The following is a 21,771-nucleotide window of genomic DNA, read 5'->3' on the forward strand; positions in this document are numbered from 1 at the left end:
GGTCCCCCTTCAATCCCGTATGCATCAATTTCTATGCTAGGTTGAAGCTTCTGTCACTCTTGCCCTCCAATACATAGTCCTATCAACATACAAACTAACCCTAGGGTGTGATCCACGCGCGCAATCATATGATGGGCACCAAAGGACAGCAACATAACCACAAGCAAATTAAATCAATCATAGCAATTCATCAACCACCGATAGGACAATGAAAATCTACTCAGACATCATAGGATGGCAACACATCATTGGATAATAATATGAAGCATAAAGCACCATGTTCAAGTAGAGGGTACAGCGGGTTGCAGGAGAGTGGACCGCTGTAGATAGAGGGGGGAAGGTGATGGAGATGTTGGTGAAGATGGCGGAGGTGTTGGTGTAGATCGCGGTGATGATGATGATGGCCACGGCGGCGTTCCGGCGCCACCGGAGGAGGGGGGAGAGGGGCCCCCTTCTTCCTCTTCTTCCTTGACCTCCTCCCTAGATGAGAGAAGGGTTTCCCCTCTGGTCCTTGGCCTCCATGGCATGGGAGGGGCGAGAGCCCCTCCGAGATTGGATCTATCTCTCTGTTTCTCTCTGGTTCTGCGTTCTGTCCTGGCTCTGTTTCACCGTTTCGTATATATATGGAGATCCGTAACTCCGATTGGCCTGAAACCTTCGCTGTGATTTTTTCTTGAATATTAGCTTTCTTGCAGCAAAATAAGAGCATCAACCGCCTTACGGTGGGCTCATGAGGGTAGGGGGCGCGCCCTAGGGGGGGCCTGCCTCGTGACCACCTCGGGCACTGGTTCGTGTTGATTTTCCTTCCGAATTTTCCATATTTTCCAAAAATAAGCTCCGTCCGTTTTTATCCTGTTTGGACTCCGTTTGATATGGATATTCTGCGAAACCAAAAACATGCAACAGACAGGAACTGGCACTGGGCACTGGATCAATATGTTAGTCCTAAAAATAATATAAAAGTTGCCAAAAAGTATATGAAAGTTGAATAATATTGGCATGGAACAATCAAAAATTATAGATACGACGGAGACGTATCAAAAGGCCAAATAAAAAAATAAAGGCCAAAAAAAGGGGGGGACAATGCTACTATCCTTTTACCACACTTGTGCTTCAAAGTAGCACCACGATCTTCATGATAGAGAGTCTCCTATGTTGTCACTTTCATATACTAGTGGGAATCTTTCATTATAGAACTTGGCTTGTATATTCCAATGATGGGCTTCCTCAAAATGCCCTAGGTCTTCATGAGCAAGCAAGTTGGATGCACACCCACTTAGTTTCTTTTTGAGCTTTCATACACTTATAGCTCTAGTGCATCCGTTGCATGGCAATCCCTACTCACTCACATTGATATCTATTAATGGGCATCTCCATAGCCCGTTGATACGCCTAGTTGACGTGAGACTATCTTCTCCCTTTTTGTCTTCTCCACAACCACCATTCTATTCCACCTATAGTGCTATGTCCATGGCTCACGCTCATGTATTGCGTGAAGATTGAAAAAGTTTGAGAACATCAAAAGTATGAAACAATTGCTTGGCTTGTCATCGGGGTCGTGCATGATTTAAATACTTTGTGTGGTGAAGATAGAGCATAGCCAGACTATATGATTTTGTAGGGATAGCTTTCTTTGGCCATGATATTTTGAGAAGACATAATTGCTTTATTAGTATGCTTGAAGTATTATTGTTTTTATGTCAATATGAACTTTTGTCTTGAATCTTTCGGATCTGAATATTCATATCACAAGTAAGAAGAATTACATTGAAATTATGCCAACTAGCATTCCACATCAAAAATTATCTTTTTATCATGTACCTACTCGAGGACGAGTAGGAATTAAGCTTGGGGGTGCTTGATACGTCTCCAATGTATCTATAATTTTTGATTGCTCCATGCTATATTATCTACTATTTTGGGCAATATTGGGCTTTATTATCCACTTTTATATTATTTTTAGGACTAACCTATTAACCGGAGGCCCAACCCAGATTTGCTGTTTTATGCCTATTTCAGTGTTTCGAAGAAAAGGGATATCAAACGGAGTCGAAACGGAACGAAATCAACTGGAGAAGTTATTTTTGGAACGAAAGCCACCAGATAGACTTGGACTCCACGTCAGGAGATACGGGAGGTGCTCGTGAGGGTGGGGGTGCCCCCCCTAGGGCGCACCCCCTGCCTCGTGGGGCCCCTGTAGCTCCCCTGACATACTTCATGCACCCATATATATCGTCGTACCCTAAAACTTCCAGAACGAAGAATAGATCGGGAGTTCCGCCGCCAGAAGCCTCCGTAGCGACCAAAAGTCAATCGGGACCCTGTTCCGGCACCCTGCCGGAGGGGGGAACCCTCACTGGCGCTCTCCATGACGAGGAGGGAGTAGTTCTCCCTCGGGGCTGGGGGTATGTACCAATAGCTATGTGTTTGATCTCTCTCTCTCGTGTTCTTGAGGTGATACAATCTTGATGTATCGCGAGCTTTGCTATTATAGTTGGATCTTATGTTTCTCCTCCCCCTCTTCTCTCTTGTAATGAATTGAGTTTCCCTTTTGAAGTTATCTTATCGGATTGAGTCTTTAAAGATTTGAGAACACTTGATGTATGTCTTGCTGTGGAAATGTGTGGTGACAATGGGATACCACGTGCCACTTGATGTATGTTAAGGTGATCAACTTGCGGGTTTCATGACATTGGGAACCTATGCATAGGGGTTGGCACACATTTTCGTCGTGATTCTCCAGTAGGAACTTTGGGGCACTCTTTGAGGTCCTTTGTGTTGGTTGAATAGATGAATCTGAGATTGTGTGACGCATATCGTATAATCGTACCCACGGATACTTGAGGTGACATTGGAGTATCTAGGTGACATTAGGGTTTTGGTTGATTTGTGTCTTAAGGTGTTATTCTAGTACGAACTCTAGAGCTGTTTGTGACACTTACAGGAATAGCCCAATGGATTGATTGGAAAGAATAACTTTGATGTGGTTTCGTACCCTACCATAATCTCTTCGTTTGTTCTCCACTATTAGTGACTTTGGAGTGACTCTTTGTTGCATGTTGAGGGATAGTTATGTGATCCAATTATGTTAGTATTGTTGAGGGAACTTACACTAGCGAAAGTATGAACCCTAGGCCTTGTTTCCTATCATTGCAATACCGTTTACGCTCACTTTTATCACTTGCTACCTTGCTGTTTTTATTATTTCAGATTACAAAAACTATTATCTACTATCCATATTGCACTTGTATCACCATCTCTTCACCGAACTAGTGCACCTATACAATTTACCATTGTATTGGGTGTGTTGGGGACACAAGAGACTCTTTGTTATTTGGTTGCAGGGTTGCTTGAGAGAGACCATCTTCATCCTACGCCTCCTACAGATTGATAAACCTTAGGTCATCCACTTGAGGGAAATTTGCTACTGTCCTACAAACCTCTGCACTTGGAGGCCCAACAACGTCTACAAGAAGAAGGTTGTGTAGTAAACATCACATACAAGGCAAGAAGAACCTCAACGACCTCTTGATCAATCAAAAGGGAGTTGTGGCCAAGGAAGGGGTGGGTACGTGCCCGAGTCCAAGAACAAGAAGAAGAATGACACGACCAAACGACCTCCTCCTCTCATGCAAACCTTTGTGAAGGAGGGAGAGAGTGCTTCCAAGGAGAAGAAGAACAATGCGAAGGGTGGCGGTGTCAAAAAGGGAAATGCCACTTCTCCCATCAAAGCCGGCGACTTTAATCCATCTTATATGTTATGTCATGCTAGTGATGGGCATGTCTATGCCAAATTCATTGGTTCTCCTCATGAGTACATTGAATGGTCTATTTGGGTTCCAAAGACTCTTGTTACTAACATTAAAGGACCCATTACAAAATGGGTACCTAAAACCAAGCATTGATCTCTTGTAGGTGTTTGCTTCCGGTGGGGGATCATGGTTGCTCGATAGCGGAGCTACAAATCATATGACCGGAAGCAAGGACTTGGTGGTGGACGTGCACAAGATTCCATCTATGCCCACCAATGTCGAGTGGGGTGACGCCTCATCTTCTAAGGTATTGGGACTTGGCAAGGTAGTCATCTCTCATGATCTCACGATCGAGAAGGTCATGCTTGTTGAGTCCCTTGCATACAATTTACTTTCCGTTCGTCAACTTGCAATCATGGGCTTTGCCACTTTCTTTGATATCGATACCGTGGCCCTCTTGTGGAGCAAGACTCTTAAAGTAGCCTTTGTTGGGCATGTCGAGAATGGTATATATGTGATTAACTTTTCGGAGCGACCCACTAAGACCGCGACATGCCTAATGGCTAAAGTTGATGTGGGGTGGCTTTGGCATCACCGTCTAGCCCATGTCAATATGAGATCTTTGCAAAGTCTTCTCAAGGGGGACCATGTCCGTGGACTAACGAATGTTAGTTTTGCTAAAGATCATGCTTGTAGTGCTTGTATCGAAGGAAAGCTACATGAGAAGGCTCACCCTCCCACGACTATCATTTACTCAAAGAGGCCTTTGGAGCTCATTCACCTGGATCTCTTTGGGCCTCCATCCTTCGATAGTCTTGGGGGTAGGAAGTATTGCTTGGTGATTGTGGATGACTACTCAAGATACACTTGGGTGTATTTCTTCAAGAGGAAGAGCGAGACCCAACAAACCGTCATTGACTTTGCAAATGAAGCACAACGTCAACACAATGCAAAGATCTTGACTATAAGAAGTGACAACGGCACCGAGTTCAAGAACTACACCTTGGATGAGTTTCTTAGTGATGAGGGGATTAAGCATCAATATTCCACACCTTACACCCCTCAACAAAATGGTGTTGCGGAGAGGAAGAACCAGACGTTGATGGATGCGGCAAGGACCATGATGGCGGAGTTCAAGTCTCCATACAACTTTTGGGCCGAAGCCATCAACACCGCATGTCATGCATCCAATCGGCTCTACCTCCGCAAGGGCTTGAACAAGACTCCATATGAGATACTCACCGGTAACAAGCCCAACCTCAAGTACTTTAGGGTGTTCGGGTGTAAGTGTGTCATTCTCAAGAAAGGTGTTCGGTTGTCTAAATTTGAAGCTAGAGCTTATGAGGGCATATTTGTTGGTTATGCTACAAACTCTCATGCTTACCGTGTCCTCAATAAATCCACATGACTTATTCAGGAGACGTGTAACGTGGAGTTTGATGAGAATAACGGCTCCCAAGTGGAGCAAAGTGGCACTTGTGATGTAGGTGATGAAATTCCTCCTCAAGCCATAAGAAGAATGGGTGTTGGCTTTATCCTACTCATTGAGGAACCCCTTGTGGCCGAAGGAGAAGGACAATGCTCCACTCAAGTGGAGCCATCACCAACCCAAGGCCCACATGCTTCCGAAGAACAACATGAAGGCCCTCATCCTCACGAACAAGACCAAGGGCAAGATCATGCTCAAGATGGTGTTGACACACCAAGTGATGCCCAAGGTCAAGTTCTCTCCTCCGAACAAGTTCAAGGACAAGAACAAGCTCAAGACGACGCTCAAGATGATCAAGTGACCACTCCTCGTCTCACCCCCGAGGAGGAATTGGAGCGTCGTGCCGCCAAGGTTGCTTCCAAGCTCTCCACCAAGGATCATCTCATGACGAATGTGCTTGGAAGCTTAAGAAAGGGGGTAAGCACTCGTAGACAATTAGCAAACTATTGTGAGCATCACGCGCTTGTCTCTTGTGTCGAACCCCACAAGGTCTATGAGGCGCTCGAAGATACGGATTGGCTCAATGCCATGCATGAAGAACTCAACAACTTCGAGCGCAACAAAGTGTGGAGATTGGTGCCAAGACCAACGGGGAACCACAATGTCATTGGAACCAAGTGGATATTTAAGAACAAGCAAGATGCCCATGGGATTATCATTCGCAACAAGGCTCGTTTGGTAGCACAAGGCTACTCCCAAGTCGAGGGTATCGACTACGGTGAAACCTTTGCTCCCGTTGCTCGTCTTGAATCCATTCGCATGTTGATTGCATATGCTTCACATCATAACTTTAAGTTACAACAAATGGATGTGAAGAGTGCTTTTCTTAATGGTCCTATTAATGAATTGGTTTATGTCAAGCAACCCCCCGGGTTCGAGGATCCCTACTTTCCCGATCATGTGTATCAACTCGATAAGGCACTCTATGGCCTTAAACAAGCCCCACGTGCGTGGTATAACCACCTTACCGAGTTGTTACAAGACCGTGGTTTTGAAGTTGGGCTAATCGACCCCACTCTTTTTACTAAGAAGGTTAAAGGGGAGTTGTTTGTGTGCCAATTATATGTTGATGATATTATCTTTGGTTCCCCTAACAAAGCTTTCAATGAGGAATTTGTCGCTCTCATGACCTCAAAGTTCGAGATGTCTTCCATGGGAGAGTTGAAGTTCTTTCTAGGGTTCGAAGTGAAGCAAAGAAGAGAAGGAACCTTCATCAACCAAGCCAAATACACTCAAAACATGCTCAAGAGATTCAAGCTAAGTGATGTCAAGCCGGCTTCCACTCCAATGCCCACCAAGTGCCAACTTGACATAGATCCCAATGGTAAAGCGGTGGATCAAAAGGTATATCGTTCCATGATAGGCTCCTTGCTTTACCTTTGTGCATCTAGACCGGATATCATGTTGAGTGTGGGAATTTGTGCATGGTTTCAAGCCGCACCTAAGGAAAGTCACTATGTGGCGGTCAAACGAATCTTTCGATATTTGGCTCATACCCCAAACTTTGGCTTATGGTACCCAAGAGGAGCAAACTTCAAGCTTGTAGGGTATTCGGATTCCGATTGGGCGGGAGACAAAGTGGATAGGAAGTCCACTTCCGGAGGGTGCCAATTCCTTGGTTGCTCTTTGGTAAGTTGGTCTTCCAAAAAGCAAAGTTGTGTGTCTCTCTCGTCCACCGAAGCGGAGTATGTGGCGGCTGGTAGTTGTTGTGCACAACTCTTATGGATGAGGCAAACTTTAAAGGATTACGGTGTCATTTGTGACAAAGTGCCTCTTTGGTGTGACAATGAAAGTGCCATCAAGATCTCTCTCAACCCGGTGCAACACTTCAAGACGAAGCATATTGAGATTCGGTATCACTTCATCCGGGATCACATTAGGCGAGGAGAGATCGAGCTCAACTATGTCAACACTCATGATAACCTTGCAGATATTTTCACGAAGCCCTTGGATGAAGCAAGATTTCGCGAGTTAAGGCATGAGCTAAATATCATTGATTCGAGCAATGTTGCTTGAACCCTTGCACACCCCACCATACTCAACTTGTTGTCTTGTTTAGATGTAGGCATGGACATAGGGGGAGTGTTGTTCTCTCAATGAACTCTCCTTCCCCCCATTATGCATAAATTGATCAAGTCTTTCACATTAGCCATGTTTGATGGTACTTGTGCTTCAAAGACGAGTTTTGGTCATGGGCCCAAGGATAATTCTTCGCGGTGCCATACCAATTGACTCAAACATAGGTGGCTCCGGCCACCGCCCTCTCTTTGGAGAGGTGGTGTCTCGTGGTTGTTTCGTGTGGTCGTTTGCCTTTCTGCCTTCATGTGTCGCGTGGTCTTGTGGTGTCGTGTTGCCTCGAAGTTTTCATGCAAAGACCATTTTTCGTGTGCTTGAAACTCGCAACTTTTTTAGCCCACGGTACTACCGCGGCTTGCCGCGGTAGTACCGCATTGAGAGGGCACAGTACTACCACGCCGGAGAGCGGTACTACCGCTCAGGTGCGGTACTTCCGCCGAGCGGTACTACCGCGATGATGCACGGTACTACCGCGTCGTCGAGTGGGCGTGGGGGTTATGACTCGGGCACGGGAGTTCCAACTCCCCATACCCATTCATGTGTCTCTCTCCCCACGTCTCTCTCTCTCTCTCTCGCTCAAGAACGGCGCCAGAGGTCCTCGCCGGATCTCCGTCTCCGGCCACTCTCCTCGGATTCCGACCGGTGGGATCGTTCCCCACCACTTCCCCTTGCCATGGAACAAGGTTTTTCCCCAAATCCCTCTCTTTCTTGGTTGTTCTCTTGCTTCTAGGTTTTTGGGGAGATGCATGTTGTTCTTGAGATTTTAGGCCAAATCTGTGCAAGGGTAGGATGCAGGAGAGTCATGTTGCGTAGGAATCATACTTGATATGTTGTCCTGTGATAGATTTGTCCAGCCGTAGTACCGCCGTGGTTTCGCGGGCTTTCTCAGATTTGAAGTTGTTCGGATCTGACGTGGTGCGGTACTACCGTGTCTCACGTGTGGTACTACCGCCCATCAGGTGCGGTACTACCGCGCTAGCTGTGGCACTAAGATCCTACTACCGCTCCCAGACCCGGTACTACCGTGACCTTACACGGTACTACCGTGACTAGGAGCAGTACTACAATCTTAGTACCGCAGCACTTGGCAGTTCTACCATAGGGGTCAAATCTCTCTCATGGCAATTATATTGTGTGCTTTCTACATGTTTCTTTTGCTTTGTTGTGGTCTTTGCATTGATCCTTCTTGCTTGTCATGTGTGTTTTGCGCTTTGTGTCTCAGGTGGTGGCTCTCGCCGTTCCAATCCCAGTCGTGACACTGGCTCCAAGCGTCTGCGCAATCCCCAAGATGAAGCACCAGAGGGCTCCAATGCCCCCAAGCGCAATGTCAAGACCACTGCCAGCAAGCAAAAGGAACCTGCTAAGGGCATGGACGAAATTTCCCTCAATGAGTATGTCGAACGCCAAAAGATCAACCCCTATGTGAATCCTCGTGCTGTCCTCAGAGGCACTGAGTTATTTTGGACCAAGCAGCAAGCTCTCATTTATCTGGATGTGATCAAGAACAAGCAGAATACCTTCGTGGATGTCAAGTGGATAGACATGAATCACATGAGGAAGGACAAGTTTCGTGACTATTTTGGAGAAGCTCTGGACTTGGTGGAGCAGTTTGCTATTGAGCCTGTGATCTCCTTTCACCTTGACTATGACCCCGAGCTTATTTGTCAGTTCTTTGCCTCAGTTTACTTTCACCCCGGGGATGAGCGGAGGATGACCTGGATGACCAACGGTCGTCAGCTATCTGCTACATGGAAGGAGTTCATGGATCTGCTTCACATTCCTGATGACAGGCTTCACACACCCGTTGGTGTTCGCCCCCACGCCAACTCTGAGTCTGCTAACAAGAACTTACTTCAGCCATTCCTTGTTGAGAAGGTGCTCCCCAATGGCAAGTCGACTTGGGTACTGAATTCCTTTCTAGATATCATGCATCGCATCTTTCGCAACACTCTGTTCCCACGCATTGGCGACAAGGACAAGGTTCATTCCTATCTAGTGGACATGTTGCTCCTGTGTGCGGAGGCACGTTCGTCTCAGACTCAGCCACTTGATGTCTCACACATCATGTGGTGTGAGCTTCGGCTTGTGGTGTTCACCCGCAAGGTACCTATCTATGGACCGTACCTATTTCTGCTACTCTCCACAACTTGGGAGAAGATGTACCCTAGTGATGAGTTCCTTGCTCCAGACTGGATTCGGCATGAGTCCATCAGTCTCCGCGTCAAGCCCAACTGGGCCAACACTACTACCCGTGCTGAGGCTTCTACTGCTAGGAGGGCTGTTGGTGAGGAGGAGGCTGGTGCGGAGAATGTTGCTGAGGACCGTGCTGCTAGGTCTACCACACCTTCCTCTGAGCCGTCGTGGGCCAAGAAGTTAAAGGACAAGATGAAGACTCTCTTCTGCATGCAGGCAAAGGGACAGTACATGACTCACATGGTAGACAAGGAGAGTCGCTGCTGCGACAAGAAGGTCATGAGGCTCTTTGGAGAGGATGTCTCTGGCGGTTCTGAGGATGTCATCACACCAGAGGCTGCATGGATGGCGAAGCAGGGGTACAAGTGGACTAGTTCTGAGGAGGACATCGAGGAGTCTGTCGCCGCCGCTGAGTCTGACGAGGGGCACGAGGAGCAGTGGGATGACTTCTCTGCCTGAGCCACCCCGTGTGTGTAGGTGTCCTCTCTGCCTTTTTGGCGTCTCGATGCCAAAGGGGGAGAGAGTGTAGGGATTTGCGTTGTGTCGTGTTTGGTGTGTTTGCTTTGTCGTTTGATCCTCGTTTGCCTTTGTTTGGTTTGTGCCTTCGAGACTTATCCTACATATGGTGTAAGACATATGCACTCTAGTCCATCTTAGTTAACTTATGTTTGTGCTATCTTGTCTAGTGTTAGCCATTCTATTGCAAGATATGATTTGTCTCTATAATATAGGGGGAGCTTTGATCCTAGTATGTGTGCCGTGCAGTCCAAAGCACCCATCTAGTTGGCACACATCTAGGGGGAGCCCGTCTATATTCTAGAGAGGAGGGGTTTGCGTTTGCTTAATATTATTTTCCTTGTGTAAATCCCGTATTGTCATCAATCCACCAAAAGGGGGAGATTGTAAGGGCATATTTATCCCTAAGGTGTTTTGGTGATTGATGACAATGCGTTTGCGGACTAATCGTGTGCCTTGAGTATCCCACACGTTTCATCACTAGGCACAAGACGGTTGGGTGCCCCTCGAAGACTGTTGAAGACGGCGTCTTTTCTACGTTTCTTTTTGGTGGATTTGAGTCGTAGGAAAGTCGTACTATTAAGAGGGGGTCCGCGTCCGAAAGGTTTGGGTGGAATCATCACGTACATGTTTCTTCCTAGTCCCCTCCTTTCCCTTGCACCTTGGAGCTTCCTCCGTTGTTATCTCGTCACCTTATTTCTGGCTGCTGTGTTGGCTCGCGGTAGTACTGCTCCCAGGTGAGCGGTAGTACCATGCTGCGACGCGGTAGTACCGCAGGTGCCCATGGTAGTACCGTTCCCCTGGAGCTGCACTACCATGGCCCACCAGGCTAGTACCGCTCCCCCGCGGTAGTAGGGGCGGATGTAATTTTTTACATCCGCGCCTACCACGGTAGTACCGCATTCCTTCCGCGATAGTACCGTGCTTAGGTGTCAGGCGGTAGTACCGCCCCTCTGCGGTAGTACTGTGTCGGGTTTTTGCTTCTTCCGTTTTTCAGCGGAAGTAGGCACGGATGTTTCCTTATCCACACTCTTCCCAGGCTAGGGGTTCCTGCCTTGCGGTAGTACCGCAAGGGGGAGCGGTAGTACCGCGCCTGTGGAAGTACCGCCCTTAGCACTTGTGCTTCAGGTCCGCCCTAGCTGTTGCTGGTGCAGCGGTAGTACCGCGGGCCTCCACGGTTGTACCGCGTGACCTTGCGGTAGTACCGCTTGGCAGCAAGCGGAAGTACCGCGCGGCCCCACGGTAGTACCGCTGGCCGCGGGCTGGTAGGTGGATAACGGTTGGATCTTTGTCCCTCACTATAAAAAGGGTCCCCTTCTTCCCCGTTGACTTATCTCTTCCAACCCTAAGCTTCATTGTTGCTCTAAGCTCCATTTTCGGCCGATCTCACTCCCTAGCCAATCAAACTTGTTGATTTGCTCGGGAGTGGTTGAGAAGGCCTCGATCCACACTTCCACCAAGAGAAATTTGATTCCCTTCACTAATCCCTTGCGGATCTTGTTACTCTTGGGTGTTTGAGCATCCTAGACGGTTGAGGTCACCGCGAAGCCATAGTCCATTGTGGTGAAGCTTTGTGGTGTCGTTGGGAGCCTCCAATTGAGTTGTGGAGATTGCCCCAACCTTGTTTGTAAAGATTCGGTCGCCGCCTCCAAGGGCATCAATAGTGGAATCACGTTATCTCGCATTGTGTGAGGGCGTGAGGAGAATACGGTGGCCCTAGTGGCTTCTTGGGGAGCATTGTGCCTCCACACCGCTTCAACGGAGACGTACTTCCTCTCAAAGGGAAGGAATTTCGGTAACACATCCTCGTCTCCATCGGCTCCACTCTTGGTTATCTCATGTCTTTAATTGTGCAAGCTTATTTGTGTTATATCTCTTGCTTGCTTGTGTTCCTATCCTTGTTGCATCATATAGGTTGCTCACCTAGTTACATATCTAAACAACCTACTTTGATGCAAAGTTTAAATTGTTAAAGAAAAGCTAAAAATTGTCAGTTGCCTATTCACCCCCCTCTCTAGTCAACCATATCGATCCTTTCAGAAGAACATTTATCGGAGCTACTTCCTCTCTATATATTTTCACATACAAAGCTCCGGATTAGGTCTTACAATAAGAGTTTTAATTACTTAACATAGTTCGTTAATGAGATTACTTTCCTTTTGCGAATGTAATGAGATTACTTTCAACACACTCTCAGCCTTAAGGAAAAAAATTATACAAAATGCCATTTAAGTTAGACCCGAGCCAAAGAAGAGCAAAATGAGATATATTAAACATTTATATGAGTAAATACAAAAGGCCATATACGTCGAGTATATCACAAGTTAAAATAAAAAGTGGAGTACATCACATTTCAAAAAACATAAGGCTCTACTTTTATATTAAAATTTTCTAATGATAAGAGCCAGATGTGCGTAGTCGTTGTCGCTTCATCAAACCTGGCGTTGTATCATGCGGTCGGGACATTGTCGCGTTAAGGTCCAGTTGGACCAACGCCCTGGAGAAAAAGCCATCATCGTAGAAGTCTTGTGTAGATCAAAAATTTCGGAAGCCGATCTCCTAAACAAACCTTCCGCCAGCTTCGCAAAGACCGCGGGAAAAGTGTCGTTGCCAAAAAGAGGAAGCATGAATCACCGGAGAACAATATGTCGTGTCAGGGAGACACCCAAAAAAATAAAACTAGGACACAACCTCATCTCTACTGTAAAAAAATGGGCAAGGGAATATCACCCCCCATTCTCAAGGGTCGGCCTTTCGCCGTTGAAGTCATTGGCTGCCCGCAACACCACCGCTGCAAAGAGCTTGAAGAAGGAGACCGTTCCGAATGACCTGAGATACACTGCCTCCTAGATCCAACACCAATAGGTGAGAAAACGATGGCTTCGATGATAGATCTAGACGAAACTTATTTGGTGTTGCCATTGCCACCTTCGAAGCCGAAGTCATGGACCGCCAAAGACTTGATGAAGACATTGGTAGATTACATAAACACCCACGAAACACAAAGTCCCACAGTTCCCCTCCCTTTGCTACTGTCGGAGCAGCCGGTGGAGGTTGGGAAACCCGGTGACGTGCAGTATGATACCCGTGTTTCCGGGTATGCAGTATGAACCCCAATACTCAGCCTTAGGCCCTGTTTGTTTCAGCTTCGCCTGGATTTTAATCACCTGTGGATACACTTCAGTGCGGAAACTGGTTATGGGAATCAGCTTCGCCACCGAAGTACACTTGGAGGTGCTTCAGGAAATTGCACTAAAAATGGCCCAAATCCAGACTCAGCTTCACTGGCAAAGCTGATTACAGTTAGTTGTTTGTTACAGATTCTAAATTCGGCTTCATTGGCAAAGCTGAATCTGGTCCCAGAATCCGAAACAAACAGGGCTTTAGTCTCCTTTAAAGTTCTACTCACCTTGTTTTAGAAATATACTACTTGTCGTGTTTTTAGTTCAAACGTTTCAAATACTCAAAAACCACGATTATCGTTTTGGCCGGTGCATTCGAAAATTAGACAATTTGCAACGAATTTCCCTCAAACCGGTCCAAAAATCACTGGAAACATTCGGTGCGCCGAGTCCACAAGCAGGGAGAGGATAAAGCATCATCGTCCACCTCTCTCTCCAACGACCGGCCTCCTCTCCTCTTCCACTCCTCTCCTCTGCTCCACCACCACCACCACTCGCTGCCCCCTCCCCGCCGCGCCGTGCATGAAACCCTAGCCCCGCCGCGGCCCCAGCCCAGCCCAGCCCCACCCGCCCGCGATGGCCAAGGCGCTGCTCTCCTCCTCGCTGCTCCCCTCGCTCCCGCGCGCCGTCGCGGGCGCCGGTGCCGCGAGGCTGCCGCCGCTCCCCTCGCTGCGCCGCCGCGCCGCGGGGTGCCGGGTCAGGGCGAGCCTCCACGGGCTCGACTCCGTGGGGGGCCTCCACGCCGCGCTCGAGCGCGCCGAGGCCGCGCTCTACACGCTCGCCGACGCCGCGGTCGTCGCCGCCGACTCGGCGGCCGGGGCGGCCGGAGGAGGAGAGGACGCCGGCACGGCCGTGCAGAAGAGCGGGGGATGGTTCGGGTTCATCTCCGACGCCATGGAGGTCGTGCTCAAGGTAAGCGTGTACGCGCTGGAGCCGTAGCCAGCGACTTTGTGTGGGCAGAAGAACTGCCATTAGATTATGCAAGTTCCTGCTGTGTCTGACGGACACTTGTGGTGCAAGCACTCTGAAACTCACTAGAACTTAGGAATTCTGGGATCTTAGCAGTGGTTAGGAGCGTAGCATTCGTTTAACTTAGGGAGGCTGGATTTCTGATGCTATCTGAAATTTGCCATACAGATTCTGAAGGATGGTCTCTCAGCAGTTCATGTGCCCTACGCTTATGGATTTGCCATCATTCTGCTCACCATTGTCGTGAAGGCTGCAACATTGCCGTTAACGAAGCAGCAGGTGGATGTTCTAACCTGATTTGAGTTAAACCAGATGGGCATTCCTTAATTATCTACCTATGAACTGAATTCAACGGTGCTGCTTATCTGTTCTTAGGTCGAATCAACCATGGCGATGCAGAATTTGCAGCCACAGCTCAAGGCAATTCAGGCGAGATACGCAGGCAATCAGGTTTGTCTTGTTTGGCTAGAACTTCAATCATGGATATACATTTATGCTTTGGTTCCAGGCATATGTCTGCATAATGCTGTGATATACTGTACATATGCTTTCCTTAATGAGATTGTTTTGATTTTATCCTTTCAGGCACAATTTTTTTTGTTAATATCTGATCTGTTGCTTCTACATAACTCTTATTAGGAAAGAATACAGCTTGAGACTGCTCGTTTGTACAAGCAAGCTGGAGTCAATCCTCTAGCAGGTTTTTGCATTTCTTTTCCTTTCCTTCCCAAACCAAGTTACTTCCCATTGTGAAATGACTCCTCTGGCACATCTCATATTTTTAGTATTATTGCCTTCTGAAAGACATCTTTTGTTATTACTGACTTTTGAAAGACAATAAACCATATTAGCTGATCACACTTTCTATTATTTTTTCTGCTTGATTGCCATTACTGCTATCACGAATTGCAAAACCAGTTAGCTTTTTACTGTACTTTCTTTTATAATGCAGCGTCTTGATCTCAATGTTTTCTCTTCCAGGATGTTTGCCAACTTTGGCAACAATTCCAGTCTGGATTGGACTTTACCAAGCCCTTTCAAATGTAGCAAATGAGGTATGCCAGATCCTACTTCTTGAAGTTTGATTCGTTAAGAGTATTTTGGACTAAGTGGATTCTCTGGCATGAAGGGTTTGTTGACAGAAGGATTTTTCTGGATTCCATCTTTGGGAGGCCCTACAACAATTGCTGCTCGTCAAAGTGGTGCTGGCATTTCATGGCTCTTTCCTTTTGTGGTAATAAAATTGCTTATTTATCGATGTATGTGAAACTGTCTACTGTTGGTTCTGGGATTGATTTTGCGTATGTCCTTCCTCTATGACTATGCTCATCACTTAGATGTTAGCAATATGATGTTACTGCAACATTGTAGTCAAGTTACACCAGTGGCTTGTTGCTACGCATAGCCACTTAGGCAGCACATTGAATTGTACTCAACCAACAACATTAGCTTTGGTGGTATTGTAGCGAGAAACAACAGGATTTCCTATGTCTAATTTTAAACCTGTACTTTAGCAGCATGACTGAGAACGTTGGGCATGTGGCATATCAATCTTGTTTAAATGATGTAGTGACATATTATTTTCTCAGCTTATTCTTGTAGAAAAGTGACAATACACTACTTTATATGCTTGCATGATTGAGATATGCTAAAGTGATACTAACATTCTGAATGAATTGTGTAGGATGGTCATCCGCCAATAGGCTGGCATGATACGATATGTTATCTTGTGTTGCCCGTGCTACTCGTTGCTTCTCAGTTTGTCTCCATGGAGATCATGAAACCACCCCAGGTGATTGCCTCTTTAATCCACCATAGCGCCGTTATACAAGCTTCCAGTGTTTAACCTTGGTACTTTTGATTGCTGCAGAGTACTGATCCATCGCAGAAGAATACACAACTTATTTTGAAATTTCTTCCATTTATGATCGGTTACTTCTCTTTGTCGGTGCCATCAGGATTGTCCATTTATTGGTATGTGCATCTTCTATTTATTCTATGATTGTGTGCAGGCATGGTTTTTGATGCTCACTCAGTTTTTGCAGTTGATCAAAATTTGTAACCTGTGTGTTGACACTCCATGTAGGTTTACAAACAATGTCCTCAGTACAGCCCAGCAGATATGGTTGCGGAAACTGGGAGGAGCAAAGCCTGCTATGAATGAGGGAGCAAGCGGAATTATAACTGCTGGACGAGCAAAACGTTCAGGTGCTCAATCAGGCCAGGGTGGAGAAAGGTGCTTTTGAACTTCAAATGACATTTGATTTAATTGTACTATGTTCGGGCTGTAAAATAAAAGAATCAACGATATTCTGAGCAGGTTTAAGCAGCTAAAAGAAGAGGAGAACAGGAGAAAAGCTGTGAAAGCACTTGGTGCAGGAGATTCAAATGGTTCAACTACATCAGAGGATGAAGAGTCAGATGATGATACTACAGAGGAGGTACTCTTTTTTTCTTTCTTCCATTCATCCGTATTGCTAGATCACTGTGTCTAGGCGAGCGGTGCTAGCCATCTGGGATTTCCTCGTAGACAGTTCATGCAAATATACGGAATTTCAGTTACTGATGTAAACCTGACAACAGGGAGGACCTGTAGAGGAAACATTCGCTACCGGCAACGACAAGAAGCTCCCTACTTACTCTGGAAAGAAGGGCAAGAGGTCAAAGAGGAAGCGCATTGTGCAGTAACGTGAGAAAGCCTAATTGGAATTCATTTTTGTCAAAACTGGTAAGCACTGTTAGCATGCCGCCCATGCTCTATAAACATAGAAAAGGGGGAGCTGGTTACAGTGGGCAGATTGTCTCTCTATCTCCGTCTTACCCATGTAATCCTTACAATCACAGGTTAATTCAGTTGACCAGTGAGCCACTGTAGATGATCTCGGATACAAATTTTGATGGTCACCTGCACGGGGGGCCAGATCTTCAGATGGGGATAGACAAAAGTTTTACTACAGGCAGGTATTTGCTGGGAAGCTGTAAGATGAAAATAGTTGGGTTCAGTCAGCACAATATGTTACGGTAGGATTGCGAGGTTAATGGATCAGGCAAGCCTGTTCCAGCCGAGGAGAGTATATGTAGAGAAGAGGTACATAAACTTTCTTGTGCTGTTCTGTAAGGCGGGCTCGGATATCGGGCAGGAATTGCGTACTTTGTACAATCTGTATTTTCTCTATCCCTCTTGTAATAACCTAATAATAACATTGTAGTTCTTGGGAGTACATGGTATGCGAATCGTACAAATTAGTCCGATGGAACTGCTGTGATTTCGTCTCGTCGCCGCAAGTGTAAAGAGATGAGACGAGGACGACCGATGGGCATTCTTGCGAGTTGAACTTCACTTGCTTGGACGACTTCCTTTTACTTGAGGAGAAAGGTTTGATGTTGGTTGGATTGGAGAGGAACATTTGGCGAGTTCAGCTGTAGCTCACTGCCTCCCAATCTTTTCATGTGGATTTTGCACTCTTTTTCTGCCGTCTGCTCTGCTCGCCCAACCACTGGGAAGGACTGCCACGCTCCCCATCGTGGTTGACAATTTGGATGTGTATCATATGCGCCTGTGTGCTGTGCTGTTTCTGAAGGCAATGTGTTGGATACATATATTCTTGGGGACTTGGTGTGGGAGTCTTCGATTTCAGTTGGCCAATCAGGGGCCAAGTTAGATCTGGGAACTCCTGTTTTATAAGGAGCGAATCATCAAGATCCAAAAGGGATTGCCAACTCATTGTTTGAGATTAGAAAGACTGTCGGTATATATATGGCGAATCTATTTAACCATGGTATACGTCCTCTGATTTCTGTATCTCATTAGTGTTTGGCTGGTTGATCAGTATAGTACACAGGTCGTGCATCGTTTGGCAAGATAGTGCGTGTATCCTGGAGTTTTGCAACAGGTAATCTGATGAAAATTCTACAAGAGTATAAGGCCCTCGACTATGTAGGCCAAAATCAATGCCAAATTCACTTTCTAGCCTTTGGGCACCGATGCCCTACGTAGCCCAGCCGGAGCCATAAAAAATTTCTGGGCCTCGGAGCAAGCAGATGCTTCGATGCCAAATTCTCCAAAGTTAGATGGAAGGGCACTGTCAACTGGATCAGTGGACTTGTTTATCAATTCCTTTATACAGAGTGGTGCCCTACACTGTGGAGCACGTGCCATAAAAATATATTTCTTCAATCATGGATGATGTTGTTATTAGGTTCGTGTTTTCTTTAGGCATTGGGGAAGTTTGACCAATATGGCACCGGCAACATAGTGAAAGGCCTTAAGTTTGTGTTTTCAACGGGACATGACATGTTCCCAAATCTCAAACGAAGGCTATATAGTAAAGAATACGGAAGCTTCAAAAATAAAAGTAAAGAACATGGAATTTTGCATGCTCGAGAGGAAAGCCGATTGCACATCAGACGAAACCACTAATTGAGGAGTACTCCTTTCAAGATCACTTCCATCTCCCCAGGTTGCGACAGGTGGCGCGCTGCATGTGGGTCACTAGTCACAACCTGTGAGTTTTTCCTTTGTTTCGTAGATTCGTTTATTAAAAATGGTTTGTCTTTTAAACCGTGCGTCCAAATTTTGAACAGTTTTCATTGTTGGATTTCTCGCATTGAGATCTTCAAAACTAGATCCCATGTTGAGAGGTTTTGATGAATTTTTTTCACGAAAAAACCGGACCGCGAGCACGTTTTTTCTCCTTTCAGAAAGCCATTTCCGAGAGGCACAGCCGTGCTCTTGCGAAAAAAAAAACAAAAAACACATTTTTTTCGTTTTCGAGTGGCACAGCCGTGCCTCTCGCGGAAGCAAAACCGTCCATGTCATGGAAGGAAAAAAAGAGAGAAAATATTTTTTTTTCATTTCCAAGAGGCACGACCATGCCTCTCGCGAAAGCAAGCAGAAGCAAAATCGTGCATCTCACGAAAAATAAAGAGAACACGTTTATTTTTCGTTTCCGAGAGACATGGCCGTGCCTCTCGCGGAAGAAAAAAACATGTTTTTTTTTTTGTTTCCAGGAGGCATGACCGTGCCTCTCGCGGAAGCAAAACCGTGCCTCTCGTGAAAAGGAAGAAAAAAAGAAAACATATTTTTTCGTGTAATTTTGTTTGGGTCCAAAAGCTAAAAAAACCGAGAAGTAAAAAAAACTAGGAAAAAAACCATCTAAAAAGCTGAAAAAAAAGCCCCAGGCGTGGCCCAACTAGTGCTGTACATCTAATAGGAATTTTGGTCAGATTTGTAGCCCTATAAAGGGGCATTTCCTAAACGGCGCCTTCAGCGCCCGTTCCTTCCTTTCTTGCAAACAGGCGCATACCCTTTCCTCTGCGTTTTTTTTTTCTGTTTTTGAACGCAAAAATGTTGTGCGATGTTTGAGGTTCGAACAACCGACCTCCTGCTGGTGATTACGATGCGCTAACCACGCGAACACCTACTACATATGGTTTTGTTTCCATAGTTCTTCTTCCTATCTTCTCTTTTCTCTTAAAAAAGTTATTTTCTTGTTCCCTTTTTATTGGAATAGTTTTGTTCTTTTTTTCTTTTTTCGTTTTTTCTTTTGCTAAATTGAATGAACGAACTTTTTTACAAAATCGATGAACTCTTTCAGAAATTAATGAACTGTTTTTTGAAATTGATGAACTTTTTTAAAATCTATGAACCTTTTTCAATTTTGAACGACCTTTTTTCAAAATAAATGAACTTCTTTTCAAAACCGATGAACTTTTATCGAAATCGATGAACTTTTCCAAAGTCGGTGAACTTTTTTCGGTATTTTGTGAACTCTTTTTGAAAATCGATGAACTTTTTCCAAAGTTGGTGAACTTTTTTCAGTATTTTGTGAACTCTTTTTGAAAATCGATGAACTTTTTACAAAGTCGGTGAACTTTTTTCAGTATTTTGTGAACTCTTTTTGAAAATCGATGAACTTTTTTCTTCAGAAATGATGAACCTTTTTCCAAATCGATGAACTTTTTGAAATTCATGTTTTTTTTTCTCAAATGATCCCAAAATCTAAGTGATAAGGTATACATAGTGCGTCCATAGTCGTTCTTATATTTTTGCCGCTGATTTCAGTCAGGGCAATTTAGTGGCTCTGGTGGTTAGCGAAGATGTACGTGAGTCCAACGGCGCGAGATCGAATCCTGAACAAAGCTATACTTTCTTCGCTTCTTGTGGGCCGGCCCAACTGCGTGCCTCGCCGGGCCTGGTGGCGCTGGCCTGTCACCCCATGCTTCGGGGGGTAAAAGAGTGGCCAGGTTGGGTGACTATGATATGATTTCAGCCCGAAGCCTGCGGTGGGGGCGCACCACTTGTGTGACCGTCTGCCTGGCTACGGCGACCCCGGTCGGTGGATAAAAATGATGGTAGGGGCGCACGCTCCCCCGGGCAGCTCCCAAGTGTTAAATTAAGGGAAAACTTTGTTTTTGCCAGCTTTTGCCAATTTTGTTTATGTCACTCTAGAATTTAATATTTCATTTTTTTCACTCTTAGCTTTTGACAATATATCACTTTTACCATTCAGTGGCAAAAGCAAAATTTTCAGAGTGGCAATTGTGATATATTGTCAAAAGCTAAGAGTGGCGAAAGTGAAATGAAAAATTGTCGGTTTTGCCACGGAATGGTATTTGTGATGCATTGTCAAAAGCAAAGAGTGGCAAAAGTGAGATGTCAAATTCTACAGTGGCATAAGCAAAATTGGCAAAAACTAGAGTGGCAAAAACAAAGTTTTCCCTTAAATTAAGGAGTTGTTCGGCAGTCCTCCGGCTCTATGAAATCTGAGAATATGTGGAGCTTCCTTTTCCCTGCTCTGTCATTTTTAGCTACAGCTCCACCAATTCCTGGAGCGGACTTGGGGAGCGGGAGAGTCTTCGAACAGGCCCTAAATCCAGCTGCTCGGATCAACTCCCACCCTCTTGTCGCCACTTTTTTCCCCTTACCTCGTTAATAGCATCTCCCAGTCTCTTTATTTCCAAAAGGATGCACGTATAGGGAGAGTTTAGGTAAAAAAAATCCCCCTCTATTCGTAAAAAAAACTATATGGATCTCTCGAAAAAAATACCCCATCTTTCCTCAATAGAGGGGGAGTTGCTGCTCTCTCAATAATTTTTCAACTCATGCCACATCATCGCCTGCTGCAGCTGCTGCCTGCCTGGCTGCCATCCACCGCATCGCCTGCTGCCTCCCCACAGGTCCCCGGAGCTCTGGCGATGTCTTGCATGGACGCAATAGAGAAAGAGAAGATAAATTAGTCACTAACAAGTGGGGATCGTATGTCGAGGTAAAGTATAACGAAAGGTTTATAAGGAAACTACAGTAGTCGCAAACCTTTCACACACACAAAAAATATTGCGAGAACCCCTAAATGCATGTGAGAGATTTTTAAGGAGACTGCTGGAGATGCTCTGAAACTCCCCCCCCCCCCCCCCCTCTTTGCAAGAATTAGTCGTTCTTACAAACCCAGGAAAAAAAACTACATCCTCATTGATTTCTATTATACAAAGTTTGTGAGGTGTCTATGCACAATTACGTTGATAGTGTGTGTGAGTGTGTGATATACATGTGTGCCCAACACATGGGGTTTGCCCAAATCAAATTTTGGGCATC

The 21,771-nt window shown here is 45.8% G+C and overlaps 1 protein-coding gene across 1 annotated transcript; it reads left to right on the forward strand.

The window, feature by feature from the left end:
- The first annotated feature begins 13,675 nt into the window (after positions 1-13,675).
- Positions 13,676-17,429, forward strand: LOC123060155 (inner membrane protein ALBINO3, chloroplastic). Its single transcript, XM_044482733.1, has 12 exons — positions 13,676-14,120; positions 14,346-14,456; positions 14,553-14,627; positions 14,817-14,877; positions 15,159-15,232; positions 15,307-15,411; positions 15,862-15,969; positions 16,048-16,151; positions 16,264-16,413; positions 16,498-16,618; positions 16,761-16,905; positions 17,022-17,429. The coding sequence occupies exons 1-11, from the start codon at positions 13,785-13,787 to the stop codon at positions 16,863-16,865; spliced, it is 1,350 nt and encodes a 449-aa protein (XP_044338668.1). The 5' UTR covers positions 13,676-13,784; the 3' UTR covers positions 16,866-16,905; positions 17,022-17,429.
- Positions 17,430-21,771: the final 4,342 nt, after the last annotated feature.

This window comes from Triticum aestivum, chromosome 3A, assembly GCF_018294505.1.
Source record: "Triticum aestivum cultivar Chinese Spring chromosome 3A, IWGSC CS RefSeq v2.1, whole genome shotgun sequence".
NCBI lineage: Eukaryota > Viridiplantae > Streptophyta > Magnoliopsida > Poales > Poaceae > Triticum > Triticum aestivum.

What these genes read in the sequence shown, in the direction of transcription:
- LOC123060155 (XM_044482733.1), top strand. Translation starts at nt 13,785, where the DNA reads ATGGCCAAGGCGCTGCTCTCCTCCTCGCTGCTCCCCTCGCTCCCGCGC. An exon ending in CGAGATACGCAGGCAATCAG is followed by an intron (nt 14,628 to 14,816) that starts GTTTGTCTTGTT and finishes AACTCTTATTAG; the next exon opens with GAAAGAATACAGCTTGAGAC. An exon ending in CATGGCTCTTTCCTTTTGTG is followed by an intron (nt 15,412 to 15,861) that starts GTAATAAAATTG and finishes TGAATTGTGTAG; the next exon opens with GATGGTCATCCGCCAATAGG.